The sequence below is a fragment of the Brachionichthys hirsutus genome, chromosome 20, assembly GCF_040956055.1.
Source record: "Brachionichthys hirsutus isolate HB-005 chromosome 20, CSIRO-AGI_Bhir_v1, whole genome shotgun sequence".
Taxonomy (NCBI): Eukaryota; Metazoa; Chordata; class Actinopteri; order Lophiiformes; family Brachionichthyidae; genus Brachionichthys; species Brachionichthys hirsutus.
Window position 1 is genome coordinate 838,348 of NC_090916.1, and position 14,316 is coordinate 852,663.

Genomic DNA, 14,316 nt, shown 5'->3' on the forward strand with positions numbered 1-14,316 from the left:
GGTCAAAGTCGATAATGCAGTAAACTAGCAAAGAAGCGGTTACCTAATAGGTAAAACGATAGTATTACAGTACAAGTACATAGGTAATACCTTTGTACTTGTACTGTAGTACTATTGTTCTAATGAATATATTCATCAATCGTGGATTCTGTTTGAATTGGTTCACTTTCACAGTCATCAATTAACTTTACAAGAAATGACATTAAGGCCAAATAGTTTTGTATTCAAAGCTTCGTATTATATTTTGCTATAAAGACCGCGTAAGGTTGGTTCCGATTCATACTCCGATTCAGCAGGGGGCGGTACTGCGCCTGAAAACTGCCAACCGAACCGACACGAACGGAAGAAGAAGAAACCTCCATTCGCCGGTCAGCAGCGAGGAAGTCACCGGCGCCGGTTCTGGGTCCTCAGCGAACAGGTACCGGGCAGCGCGCTCTATACCGGCGCCGGTAACGAGCGCGCTGCTCGGTGGCATCTTTAGTGACGCGTTTGCTCCGGTTTCGTGACGTCACTGGACTCAGTGACGTCATTCCTGACTTCTGCTGTTACCCGTCTGCTCTTACCTGCCTGTTCTTACCTGTCTGCTCTTACCTGTCTGCTCTTACCTGTCTGCTCTTACCTGCCTGATCTTACCTGTCTGTTCTTACCTGTCTGTTCTTACCCGTCTGCTCTTACCTGCCTGATCTTACCTGTCTGTTCTTACCTGTCTGCTCTTACCCGTCTGCTGTTACCCGTCTGCTCTTACCTGTCTGCTCTTACCTGTCTGCTCTTACCTGTCTGCTCTTACCTGTCTGCTCTTACCTGCCTGTTCTTACCTGTCTGCTCTTACCCGTCTGATTGATCTTACCTGTCTGCTCTTAACTGCCTGCTCTTTCGTTCTGAGCGGGCTGAGTCCAGCAGAGACGGGTTGCTCAGGGTTAGACGAGGCTTTACTGGACCCCGACCCGCTTCACTAAACCACGAGACTCCGCTTGATTGGAGTCACGCTGCCGGGGGCGGCGTTGGTGAAGGGAGTCGGACGTTTCGTGATCACCGGTTTGTGATTGTTCTTTTCTTCCAGGATGGCAGGTCTGTGGAGATCCTACAAAGGCCTGATGGCCAAACACCCCTGGACCGTTCAGATAGTGACCGCCGGTAGGAATGACCGTTACGTTCTCCAGGGATTTAAAACCTGCCGTCGGCAAGTCTTCCCTCATGGGAATAGCAGCCCGCATTCTGCTCCTTGTGATCTGTGTTTTAATGACCTTAATTCAGTTAACAAGACACCAAAAATGTCACCGCCACGCTGTTACGGCCCAGAATGAGACGCAGCAGATTCATTATATTTACTCGGTGTGTCTACCTGAAGTGTTGCAGCCAATCACGTTTCCTGACCGTCTCAGGCTGAGAATCGATAAAGAGAAAAAAGGGAAAAAAATATTTGCCCCTAAATCCCTGTTTGTCCCTGAAATACGAAGTTTCTGCTTGTTATTGATCCGATTCAAGGCTGTGCAGCTTTGCTGTCTGGAGAGGATGAATAGATTTATTAGATAGAATGTTACAGTACAAGTACAGTCAAACAGTAGAATGTATTACAGTACAAGTACTGTCAAATAGTAGTATGTATTACAGTACAAGTACAGTCAAATAGTAGTATGTATTACAGTACAAGTACAGTCAAACAGTAGCATGTATGCTACTGTTTGAAAACAAACAAACTGAACCTCATTGGGAATAAAGATGAGGTTTAACGACTTTTTAAAGAGATTACTTTCCAATTTCTTGGTCCAGTTCTTTTGACTTGTCCCTTTGCAGACATCGATGGTTGCGTGCCCAGTTTTGCTCATGGAGCGCACCAATAATCTTATTCCGTGGGGGTACACGAACATGCGGAACTTAAATTTTGGTTCCCCCCCTTACTTCTATGTTTATAATCAGGATACGTTGGAGGGCAGCCATCCCTTCCTTTGTTTTATCATGGTAAATATTTCTCCACGCTGTCTCTTGAGGGTTTCATGTCTTCATATCGCTTGCTCTGTGCTGTGTGTGCGGCAAAACACCATAAAGATAATACTCCCTGCGCGCACTCTGACAATCAGGGTGCCACTGCCAACTACTGGAGTGGATGTGCAATTACACTTTAATCTAGTACTGCAAAAGAAGCATGTTCTCCGCCGTCACAGGCCCCTGACATCGCACCGCAACCCCCTAGGGGGGGGGGGGTTGCTTTGAGAACCACTGCATTAGTGGAATATGGACACGCATTATTTTTTATTCGGTATATATTTTACAGTCTTAACGCAAACGATTGTACGTTATATCTTTTATTAACCGATTGACATGATAACTCATGATGCCCACCGTGCTGGTTTGCAGTCATATTGGCATCAATTGAGTCACAGGGAGTATAGAGCGCTCTAAATTCTGCACATTGGACAGTTTTCCCACTTGGCTGCATGTGTTTAAGATCTATATACGGCACAAACTGCTCCTGTGGGTGTAGTGCAAATATCCACAGAAATAACATCACCTGTGCCATCGTGCCCGGTGGCCATTAGTCCTTATCCCGTTTGTCCTCCAGGGTCTTTGGTGGGTGTCGGTGACGTAGTCGCTCAACAGCTGATTGAGAGGAGAGGACTGGCTCGTCACAACGTGCAGCGGACTGCTAAAATGATGTCTATTGGGTTCTTCTTCGTGGTGAGTAGTGGTACGGTCCTTGAGTCCCGTTGTGTATTCTAAAAATAATTAACTGCTAACTTGTGAGTCTATTTATTATGGGCTTGTTTCCCTGATCCTTTCACTTCAGATCATATTTTCAATAAACAAGACAGCAAATTTGAGGGTTGCTCAGAAGACACGGATCAATGCATCGGCCTGGAACGCGTCCCCGTCTGGAACGAACATGCTCTCAATTATTCTAGGGCGACCTTTCCACATCAGAACATTGAACTCTGTCAGAACATGAGCGAACAGGTCATTAACTCATTCAGTACCAGCCACTGGCAGCACTGACGTACGCGGAGTACCGGCGGTTCTCGCTCATTTTGCCCTATATTTCAAGAGCCACAGAATATTATATACCATGACTATGCAGACACCAAATTAAAAGATTAAAGTTTCATATCTCATTAGAAAATCAAACCGGTTTCCGTTCTGGAGTTATTGGCCGTTGAAAAGAGGTGGAAATTTTCCGAGTTCAAACACGAGAGGAGACCGAGGTGAACCGAAGACACGCGAGCGGATATGAGAATGGCGTCCGTGTCTGGGATCTTGCTGCAGTATTGGTCGTGGTAAATCAGTTCAGTCTCTCAGAACTGAAGAAGCGTCTTGGATGAGAGGTGAAACGTATTTAATCAAACTTGAACAAGTCCAGTTGATTCTTCTTTCTTTTTTTTTTTGCTCTTTGTGACCCTTCCACCTTGTTTCCATAATGTTGTCTCTCTTCATTGGGTAGGCCCAACCTACCTGTATCATTTCCTCTTATCAATATATTATTGTTGTTGTTATCAAGCAGATTCTGAGCAAAGTGACTGGATGAAGTCCAGTGTAATATCAATAATTAACCATGCTGTCCCTTTTAAACCAAAGGGTCCAGTAATCGGAGGCTGGTACAACGTTTTGGACAGACTGGTGGTTGGAGGGACCAAAACTTCTGCCTTGAAGAAAATGCTGGTGGACCAGGTGAGAGCGTCCTCTGCTGGTTCCCGCTGCCGGCGCTTAAAGATGAACAGTTGCAGATGCAGCTACTGGACTGTGATATTTTTTCGTGGTGTAAATGACGAATCAACAAAAGCGACATGGTGACAACGTTTTTAGTAATTAAACCAATATGATTATAGTGCAGATCAGCTTTCTTACAGCTGAATAGTTACGTGGTCGACCTGTTTGCTGCTCGCTGCTTCAGGATGTGTAGGAAGTGAAGAGTCATTCGGTGGCTTCAGTGTTATCAGGAGAAGCAGCGTCAGCCTGCAGCACGCAGGAGAACGGCACAGCATTGAGCTTCATTAATGGACGGAAATGGACGTGACAGTAAATATCCTTCCAGGCTTTACTCCTCGTAAACAGTATTTATTTTCAAATAATTATCACACATACATTTTTAAGTCTCAATGAAAATAGACTTAAAATGTAATGTTTAAATAGTCTGATTTATGGATTTTGCAGCGTATCAGTACTATTAAATGGTATTAAATGGTATTTTGAACCTTGTAATTCTCTAGGTTATATTTTTTAGTTTCTTCTTTTATTATGAGTCAAATGTTTATTTCATTTTCTTTTCAATTTCATTTGTATTAACAGGGAAAACAAGAATAAACAATACAACCAATTCACACACCTGCGTCTTTACACATGAATATTAATAATAATAATACATTGATTTTATATAGCTCTCAACCACCTGTGCCACCGTCGCCACCATGAATTTGTATGCCCTCATGTATATGTATACACACATACATATGCATACATTCACATATGTATTCAACATATATGAAATAAATTAAATAATACATACCGGTACGTACCCCCAAAGAAGTAGCATCCAGTAAACCATCGATTCAAGGTACAGTTATTTCTGACTTGAACTTTCTTTTCTCTACAGTTGGGTTTCGCTCCGTGCTTCCTGGCGTCCTTTCTCTGGATCTCTGGCGCTCTGAACGGGTTGACGGTGGAGGAGAACACGAACAAGCTCAAGAGGGTGAGTTTGTTTTACACGCCTTCACATCAATTCTTTCATTTTTATTTCTGTAGCGCCAGATCATAACAGGAAGTTATCTTAAGGCACTTTATAGGTGCAGCGTCGTTTATTTTTGTTTTTCTAATGTTACGTTGAATCAATTGAGTAATTTAATTTAATATTGGTTTCATTTTTATTTGTATTGTTAAATTTGTATTGTTGATTGTGGATGATTTATGTACGAAGGACTTTCAACGGAAACAAGACCGCAAGGGCTTTTTTGAAATGCTCCTCTTAGACAGGATGTTTGACTTTATTTGTACTGTAATACATGCTACTGTGTGACTGTACTTGTACTGTAATACATGCTACTGTGTGACTGTACTTGTACTCTAACATTCTATCTAATAAATATATTCATCATCATCAGCGGGGAAAGACCTGCAGGGAAAGACCGAACCCAGCTTGACCCACAAGAGCAATAGAGATGGTGTCTGCAACACGTACCGAATCAGGGAGCTGCCTACACAATAAAGGGGCTTGATAACTGAAAGCTCCGCCCTCCAGTCTGCCTCTGGAAATGTTTGGACCCAACAGCAGGGCATTTTGGGGCCGCAGGGTTCTAGTGGGGCAATATGGCACAATCAGCTCTGTAAGGTAAGGAGGGGCCTGGATGTTGAGGGCTTTAAAAGTGAGCAGAAGGATTTTATATTCAATCTGTGCTCTAACAGGAAAGCCACACGGACACGCGGGGAACATACAAACTCTACACAGAAAGGATTCGAACCTAGTACCTTTTTGCTGGGAGGCGACATCACTAACCACTACACCGCGGTGCCGCCCAAAATGTTAATTGCTGTTTCCATTTTATACAGAAAACTACACTTGTACATCTTAATTCAAGTTTCACTTTCCCTGAACTCATTTTAAAATACTTTGTTCAAAGTCAACAGAAGAAAAACTCCAAAACCATCTCCTTCAACGACAGTCAGCAACGAAATAATTTAATGAACTACAGTACATATGTAATCCAGTCTTCCAACCCTGATGTCTGTTCCCCTGCCTTCCACCAGTGCATGCTGGGAAAAGTTCATATTCAACATAATTTTAGGTCAGTGACAGAAATATATTTAGAATGTGCATCATTTAAATTATAATCGAAGTGTTAATTGTATGCACCTGTAGAAATTATTTTGCTTTTTTAATGTGTTCTTGCTACATTATGGACAAAAGGCCAAGCATTCTCATTTTGGGTTCACGTGTGAAATTGGAGCGGGATGTTTGTTCTAACGGACTTTCATCTGGTGTCCTGGAATAAACTATTCAGAGAACGGTAAATTTACTTTCATTGTCTGTGCAGCATCTGACCTCTCATCAATATTAGAAACCATTTCCTCTGACAAAGATGAGGGAGGAACTGTGGAAATAGCTGGCGTGACACCTTCCTGTGTGCGTGTGTGTGTGTGTGTACACGTGCCAGCTGCGCTAACGTCGTCACCACCTTGTTTACCCACGTTGATCTCATGAATATTTACTGAAGGAGGCCGATCTGGTAAATCAGAGGACATTAGAATCCAGACGTGTTAATTACAAACATGACCTGGCACTGAAGAAAGGTGGGATTAAAACAGGAGCCCCGCCCACACACACGTATATTTTTACATACTGTGGTATTATGATTGTAAACGCTAACACAGGGGTCGGGCACCTTAGCCAAGTTTTTAAATGTGATGATGGTGATGGTGATGAATATATTAATTAGATAGAATGTAAGCGCTGTACAAGTACAGTCAAACAATAGAATGTATTACAGTACAAGTACAGTCAAACAATAGAATGTATTACAGTACAAGTACAGTCAAACATCCTGTCTAAGAGGAGCATTTCAAAAAAGCCCTTGCGTTGAAAGTCCTTCGGGTTATTCTTAAAGCAAACATTTAACCCTTTGTTTTCAGCTTCAGAGATGTTTTGTGAATATGTCAAACATTAAATGAGCTGCAGGTATACGTAATAACCATTTGAACTTTTGTCACAGGACTACATGGATGCTCTGATCTCAAATTACGCTGTAAGTTTTTACTTTTACCTTTTTTGAACAGCCTACAATTTCTCGAATGATTTTTTAATTGACTCGAGTGTTTTCTGTCCGTGTTGCAGCTATGGCCCACTGTACAGATTGCCAATTTCTATTTCACGCCTCTGCACTACAGGTAAGAGTTGATAATATATGATCAATCACCTGTACTGATTATATGAAGTTTTTGTCAAGGGCAAAGCATGAGAATATAAATTGTGACTTATAGAGCGATCCGGTCGAGCTGTATGTTGGGGAAACGACTTTAAATGTGATTGAAGCTAGAATCCAAGCTGTTAAATTGAGAATGCTTCCAGAGCATGCCGAACCAATCAGAGCGCTCTCTTGTTGTAGGCTGGCTGTCGTCCAGATCGTAGCGATTGGTTGGAACTCCTACCTGACCTGGAAAGCCAATAAGATGTGAGCAATGATCGCAAGTCCAGCCTGTATTCGTGATGGTCCTTCGCTCGCGCGCGTGTGTGTGTGTGTGTGTGTGTGTGTGTGTGTGTGTGTGTGTATGTGTGTATGTGTGTGAGAGAGAGACATGGACCTTTCTGGCCTACCCTACCTCGTGCTGCTCATTGCACGTATCCCCAACGTGTGAAACTGTTATTGAGTCGCTGTTGAAGTTCGGAGGAACACTCGTCTTCCCTGAATGACGCGTTCACAAGTGTCTGTGAAAGTTAGATATTTATGGAAGTAGGATTACACAGCGTAGCAACACATTTTCATGTATGAGCACCACCTCGATACACAAGAACCTTTTCTGACCTTTGAAATGCGTTGAAACTTGAAACTACTATGAAAATGAATGGTTGGTTGCAGGTTGATAATGTTTGAGTTGTTGTTTCCTACTCTTAACAAAATTCACTCAAACTAACTTGTGGAAAGGGAAGCCATCGTGTTTTGCTTTGTTTCTTTGGGTTATAAATGAATATAAAGTAGTACACAAATGATTTTCACTCAAGTAGTTACGAGTCTTATCGGCTGCAGGATGCAATGCATTCTGGTCCCTCAGGCCATCCCCGGGTCAAATAACCAGCATCAGGTTTCTGCAATAAATGTATGAATATGGAAATAAACTGTTCTTCCATTCTGGTAGCGATATCAGCAGCGGATGTTCAGCTCATTTCCTATATTAATTTGCCTTCTTGTTTCATGCTAAGCTAATTGGCTATATAGTTTACCTAATATGAGATGTATGGTGATCATGCTTGAAACATTCAGTGAGTTACACAAACGTGTTTTTCGATTCGAGCCAACTTTCACAACAAAAGAAAGTCACGACTGTCTGTACAAGAATGTATAAATCCATAATCGGGAAGATGACAACAGCTGTGTGATGTTGTTCAGATTAACGAACCCGACCTGCATGCTAACTAGCATGTAGCATCGACCAGCGCTTCTTTTGGTAACAAAGAGTCCCTTACAAAAACAGTTTTGATGACTTTCTCAACCTTTGACCTCTTTTCGTACTTTTTCTGTGTTACGGTGATTATAGTTCACTGCGCGTCTCACCCTTGAGCGCCACCTGTTGTCATTCTGAACTAAGGTTCCGTTAGGGGTGTGGATGTTTTCCTACAATCTATCCTGGAATATGCAACACTTGCAACACAATAAAGGAATCCCTTGACAATCATTTTGAAGTCTGTGTTTGTCAGTTACTTGTGATGTGGTGTAATTAGAGTTTTTATACACCAAATGTGTGTATTGGTAATAAGTAAGGCCATTCCTGGCAAATAAGCTAAATACGAGTTAATTACTGCTCAGTTTGCAACACGCTGATCTAATCTGATGTGCCTAAACCAGATACCTGCATCCTGGGCGGAGTTTCACATTTGAACCAGGGGGGGCAAACATTTTATTTAACTGACTTGAGTTCAGTAACGTCACGGCGCGCATCGTAATGTCACATGACTGCTCAAATATGAATTTATCACGAAAACAAACAAAACAGATTTTACATTTGTTTATTGCTGTAATTCCATGTGTTATATTATACCAAATATGTGTTAATATATACGGTGGCGTTACTCGGGTCTCCTGGGACTCCAAGCAAGAAATCCCTGGGGCCCCCACCCCACCCGTGCACGCCACAAAAATTTGTTTTTTTGCACATTAAAGCACAATAAATATGTAAAACAATGTATAAGGCCACACCAAAAGAAAAATAAAGTTGAAACAATATATATAAAACAACAGTGTAAATAAAGTCAAATAAAATAAATGGCATTATGGGATTTGTAGTATTAGCAGTGAATGTGCTGTTCTGTACCAGCGGGCCAGCTCTAATATTCATTTTATATTGCTCCAGAGTTTGACACCCATGCTCTAGAGTGTCCGGTTAACAGAAAAACCAACTCGGTCGAAGTTGTAAAACTCACAGCTGAGCATGCGCACAAATAACCGTCTATCAGCCCAGTCACAACAACAAAACACTAAATATTTTCATCTTCCGTTTTTCTGCACCTGACGGATAAATTATCTTTGACATGAGGCCGAGTGACGAGCAGAATACTTCAGGATCTTAACTAAATGAGAAAACGGGATTCCAGATTGTTAGTTCATGCATTGCTCGATATTCACGGCGGTCGAAGAGCCCCCTGGTTCTCTGTGGGAGCTGTCCGTGGTGCTGAACCCAATGTCTGCAGACTGAACGCCACAGAACTCACACGGATGATGGGGAAACAAACATTTATCTCCTGTGTAGGACAGGAGACAGTATTAAAGTTTCATTTCATGTTATTGCCTCTTTTCAATTCAATTATTTATTATTTCTTTAACACCAGAGCACAACAGAAAGTCATCTCAAGGCACTTTGCAGGATTAGCAGGGAAAGACAGAACCCAACTAGACCCACAAGAGCAAGAACTTTGGCAATAAAAGCAAGGAAACACTTCCCTTTAACAGGCAGAAACCTTGGACAGAACCTAAGACACAGTGGGTGGCCATCTGTTTGGCCGGTTGAGAGAGAGAGAGGTCGGAGGAGAGTCAAAAACAAGGGGAGAGGATGGTGGGGGTGTATAACCCCCCCACCATCCTCTCCAGTACGACGGGCTGGGTGTATAAACCCCCCCCCCATCCTGTCCGGTAGCGGCGGGCTGGGTGTATAAAACCCCCCCATCCTCTCCGGTAGCGCACAGGGACCTTTCAGCCTCAGCTCAGCCCGATCCCTCCCGGAGTCCGGCGGCAGCTTCCGGACCGATCAGTGAGTTCCGCTGCTTCACTTTTCCAGCCTAAATATGTGATTAAATGGACACATTTGAGAACATCGTCCTCACGCAAATGACTATTTTTAACTGTGTTTGATGTTTTATTCATCGAATCTGATAAAGATAACTTTGTTTCATCTCTTATTTGGGCTTGTTTCGACACATTTTGAGAACGTGCTGATTTTGTTTTTTTCCAGGAATGCGATTTTAATTGTAAAACAACTTCTCCGTAGCTGGCATAAAATACAAATGCAATTGAAACCTGCAGGTAGACACGTGACCATTAGTTCAGGTGTTTATTTAATGCATTTATAGCGCGTTTCTTAGCCATCGGTCTGCCTCTAGGAATCAGAAAACATCTGCACGCATCTGCAGCAAAGCAAAAAGCAGCGCTTCTTCATTCTTTGCCACATTTTCCTGCCGTTTCAATGTCTTCATAAAATGTCTGCTTGTAGAACATGAAGCCAGCCCCCCTGCTCCTGCTCCTCTCCTCAGTCCTCTCACCGCACCTCCGCCCATCAGCCGGCAGAGCGCTCATCTTCCCCAGCTGGCTGGATGTGGATGGCGGCGGCGGCCGCCTCCAGACGCAGCGACTGGATCATGTGTTCGGGAGAATGTCCGCCTCGGAGCTTCTGAGCGACGACATTCTGAGATTCCTCCTCCGAAAGGACCCGGAGGCTCTGCGCCCGCTCCCAGCGCAGGAGGAGGACGGCGGGGACGCGGAGGTGCTGAAGCGGAGCGAAGAGCCCCAGCTGTCCATCGACCTCACCTTCCACCTGCTCAGGAGCATGATCCAGATGGCCAAGGTAGAGAGCCAGAGGGCGCAGGCGCAGCTCAACCGCAAAGTCCTCGACGAAGTCGGGAAGTGAGCCTGAAGCCTCGACCTCCGACACGAGTCGTTCTCCGTGCGCTTTTCTTCTCTCGTCATTTTACGCACAGATGGTGCCTAATTTTGCGTCACAGCATCCGCGAGTAAAATGTAATTTCTTAAGTGTTATGTAAGGGGGGACATGCTAACGGTCTTCAGAGACCCCCCCCCCCCCCCCCCCCCCCCACACACACACACACACACACTCAGTCTATCCTCGCCCTCGCTGGAGTTGTTAAACTGGATTTCAGCTTGAATCCGGGTATGAGCAGCGCTCTGCGTCTTGGTTTCTGATTTAATCTGTTGATGCTTGAGTAAAAGTGACAGATGACACTTTCCTAAACTAATAATCATGACAGATCTGCTAAGTGGACTTAATAAATGTTCCTCTTTCGTTCGGCTGCTGTTGTTTGCATGAATCCACCAGACATGTTCTCTGATTGCTGCACAAGTCCAGACGCGTTCTGGGCGCTTTTGGGCTGAACTGGTGCTCTGTGTGAACCTTCGATGAATAAATAGTAATAATAATTCTAAACCATTTTCTGCAGGTTCATTCTTCATGTTTGGTGTTTCCTTTATGTTTAAATACCATTTCATGCTCAATGGTTACTCAAAGCAGCAGAAATCTCTCTCTAAGGCTCCAAATCAATTTTCTAATGTCATATAAATAGAACAGTCCAAGTTAAGGTGTCCCTCGGCTAGAGGGGGCATCAAACTGATCAGTTAAGATGAGAAGGAGGGAGGGAGGCAGAGGAGTGTAAAATGTCCATGTTGTTTTAAATCGTCTTCTTCTGGCTGAACTGGACGGGCTTTGATCAAACTGATCCTGAGACGGAGGGGAAGTCAAAACAGCTGCATTATTTATATTTATTAGCTTTATTTAATTTAAATGTTAAAGTCTGACACCAATCACAATCTTTCTTTAACAATAAGATTTTGTAATAAAAAATGTTTGAAGAAAATGACAGTTTCATTATTGTTGATTATAAAGTGCATGTTGGTAAATTATCAAATACAATGTTTATGACTGCTGCTCATTGTAAGTGTCTTCCAGTGTCTTCCCATTCCTGATGTCTGTTATGCAGTTTGATGCTAAACATAAATTAAACCCATTTCTGGGGCATCAATCATTTAAAAATGTGGTAATTTTCCTAACATTTAATTTCCTCATCATTTCAATTGTTTGTTGAATTTTGCCATTGCAACAGAAGAGTTTTATAAAGCCGAGGACGTGATGGACGTGACAGTTAATGCCTGGTTCAAGTTGAAATAGAGACAAACACAGGAGGCCTTCTGGCCTCCAGCTGCTCTTGTTTCTATGACTCAGTCCAAACTGTGGGTGTGTTGAGATCCTCCAGTTTGTCATCCTCTAATTCTGCGTGTTGGTGTGTGTGCGCACATTTATTGGGTCAGTCTGACTTCCCTAATTATGTTTAATAAATGTCAAGAGAACCCGACGACGCCACGCTCAGTGTTTACAGACGGAAATATGGACGCTAACAGTGGCGCGTATGTGACGAACTTAAAACTGTTGTCCAACCGGAGCCAGCACATTTACTACTTCGTACTTTTAAGAAGACGATTAAAAAGGAAGAGAGACAGCTTTTTAGCAGTAATGTGTCTACGAAGAACCTCCGTGGCTGCGGAGTCACGCAATAGTGGCGTATGTCGCGTATCAGTGGCGGGTAGGTCAGATAAATGCGACCTGGCCGTTCAGACTGAAGGCGCATGGCAAGAGATCGGCTGCGTATCGGATTCAGGACCACAAATCTGATCCGTGTCGTTCAGACTGGCATGAAAAGATCGGATACAGGTCGCATTGGGGAAACAAATCGGATTTGGTTCACTTCAGTGACCGTAGCCTTCACTTTGTTTTGCCTGTTTCTGGACTGTGGACGAGCGTAAAGAGCCAATAGCGCTAAACGGATGTATTATGATTGATTACGAGGTTATCAAATGACACAATCGAACTTCTGTGTAGCCAGATTCTTATTGTATTGATCTTAACTGCAAGTTCAGAAAGTTATTTCACAAAGAGAAAACATGCAAAATAAAAAAGGTTAAAAGACAAAGGGAAGATCATAAACCTCACAGTCAAGCATTCAAGAAGTTACACATCAATACTTAAAAAAAAACGAACATGTCTTTGACCTGGACGCACCCTGAGAGACAGGATGAGGAGCTCAGTCACTGGGGACGAGAGCCGCTGCGCCTCCACACCGAGAGGAGTCAGCTGAGGAGGCTGGGGCATCTATTTCAGATGCTTCCTGGGGAGGTGTTCAGGGCACGAAGGGGAGACCGTGTCTCTCGGTTGGCCTGGGAACGCCTCGGGATCCCCCTGGAAGAGCTGGAGGAGGTGTCTGGAGAGACCTGGGACACGATGGAGAGACTGTGTTAAAAGGCAGTTTTTCCTCACCAATACGATAAAGGGTCCGTCCCAGTCGGCTCTTCTTGGGCGTGCCTTGATGTGACTGTTGTTGTGATTTAGATAACTCTACATTGAAGTGAACTGAATTGAATCCATCTTTGCTCTCCGTGGCGTCAGGTGCCCGACCCTTCACTCTCGCTTGTTTCCTGGTCATCCATATAAAAGCATTTACACAATCACTTTAAAGAAGGACATATACATTTTGGATGTGGACTTAAAAGAATAAAAAAGCCAGTTCTGAACTATCCTGTGACAAAAGGAACTATTTCCACCTCGCTGACTTCAATGAGAATTATAAAAGCGACAGTTTGCAGACGGCGTCGTGTTCATGGAGGTCGTAACAGAAAAGGAGCTTTAAATCCCAGAGAATTAAATCCCTCCCACAACAGAATCCACTGTATGCGTCTCCGTTGAGCTTCATATTTATATATTTAGGATATATTCACACACAATGCAACGGCTGATTCATTGAACAAAAGGCAGAAATGTGGGAGGCAAGAATCTCTGCAGGTCCGTCTTCCTGCATTTGGGCTGCAGCAGGAAGAAACACACACGGATAATGTATAGAAAGGTAGGATTCTGACCCCCCCCCTCTCTGGATTCCTTCCGGAGGATTACGGTGCACCTCTATTTTCGTCTCTGTCTTCCCTTCCCTCAGAACTACAGCGAGGACCTCGAGTCGAGAACAAAAGATGAGATACCGTGAGGCCAGTGTCCTCATCCCACGCCCAAACAACCACCAGTGACTCGGCTGCTCGGCCTAACGTGCCCACGCCACACGGAGGAGGACGCTGCTCTGAGTCAGCATGGACGCCGTCCCCCTCCTGAGAGGATGAGGGGAATCCTCGGCTCCCTTTACGCAATGATGCTGCGCGCTGTATGGAACCCAGGGAGCTGCTCCTGTCCAAACGTTACAGGTAACGGGGAGAGTTTTAGAGTTTAGAGTTTTCCTTTGTGTGTCTGCAGGATGTTGAAGTGAAACATTTTTGTAAAGGCGTCCTGTCCCGCGGTGAGCAGCTCCGATCCGGCCTGTGGAAGTGGAAATGTGAAAACATTTGATACGCTTTCATTGATTTA

The 14,316-nt window shown here is 43.8% G+C and overlaps 2 protein-coding genes across 2 annotated transcripts; both read left to right on the forward strand.

The window, feature by feature from the left end:
- Positions 1-357: 357 nt before the first annotated feature.
- Positions 358-8,354, forward strand: mpv17 (mitochondrial inner membrane protein MPV17). Its single transcript, XM_068753801.1, has 8 exons — positions 358-418; positions 1,061-1,134; positions 2,561-2,676; positions 3,568-3,660; positions 4,583-4,678; positions 6,693-6,725; positions 6,815-6,867; positions 7,086-8,354. The coding sequence occupies exons 2-8, from the start codon at positions 1,062-1,064 to the stop codon at positions 7,153-7,155; spliced, it is 534 nt and encodes a 177-aa protein (XP_068609902.1). The 5' UTR covers positions 358-418; position 1,061; the 3' UTR covers positions 7,156-8,354.
- Positions 8,355-10,401: 2,047 nt separating this feature from the next.
- On the forward strand, positions 10,402-10,812 carry uts1 (urotensin 1). Its single transcript, XM_068753934.1, has one exon. It carries the CDS (start codon positions 10,402-10,404, stop codon positions 10,810-10,812), a length of 411 nt encoding a protein of 136 aa, XP_068610035.1.
- Positions 10,813-14,316: the final 3,504 nt, after the last annotated feature.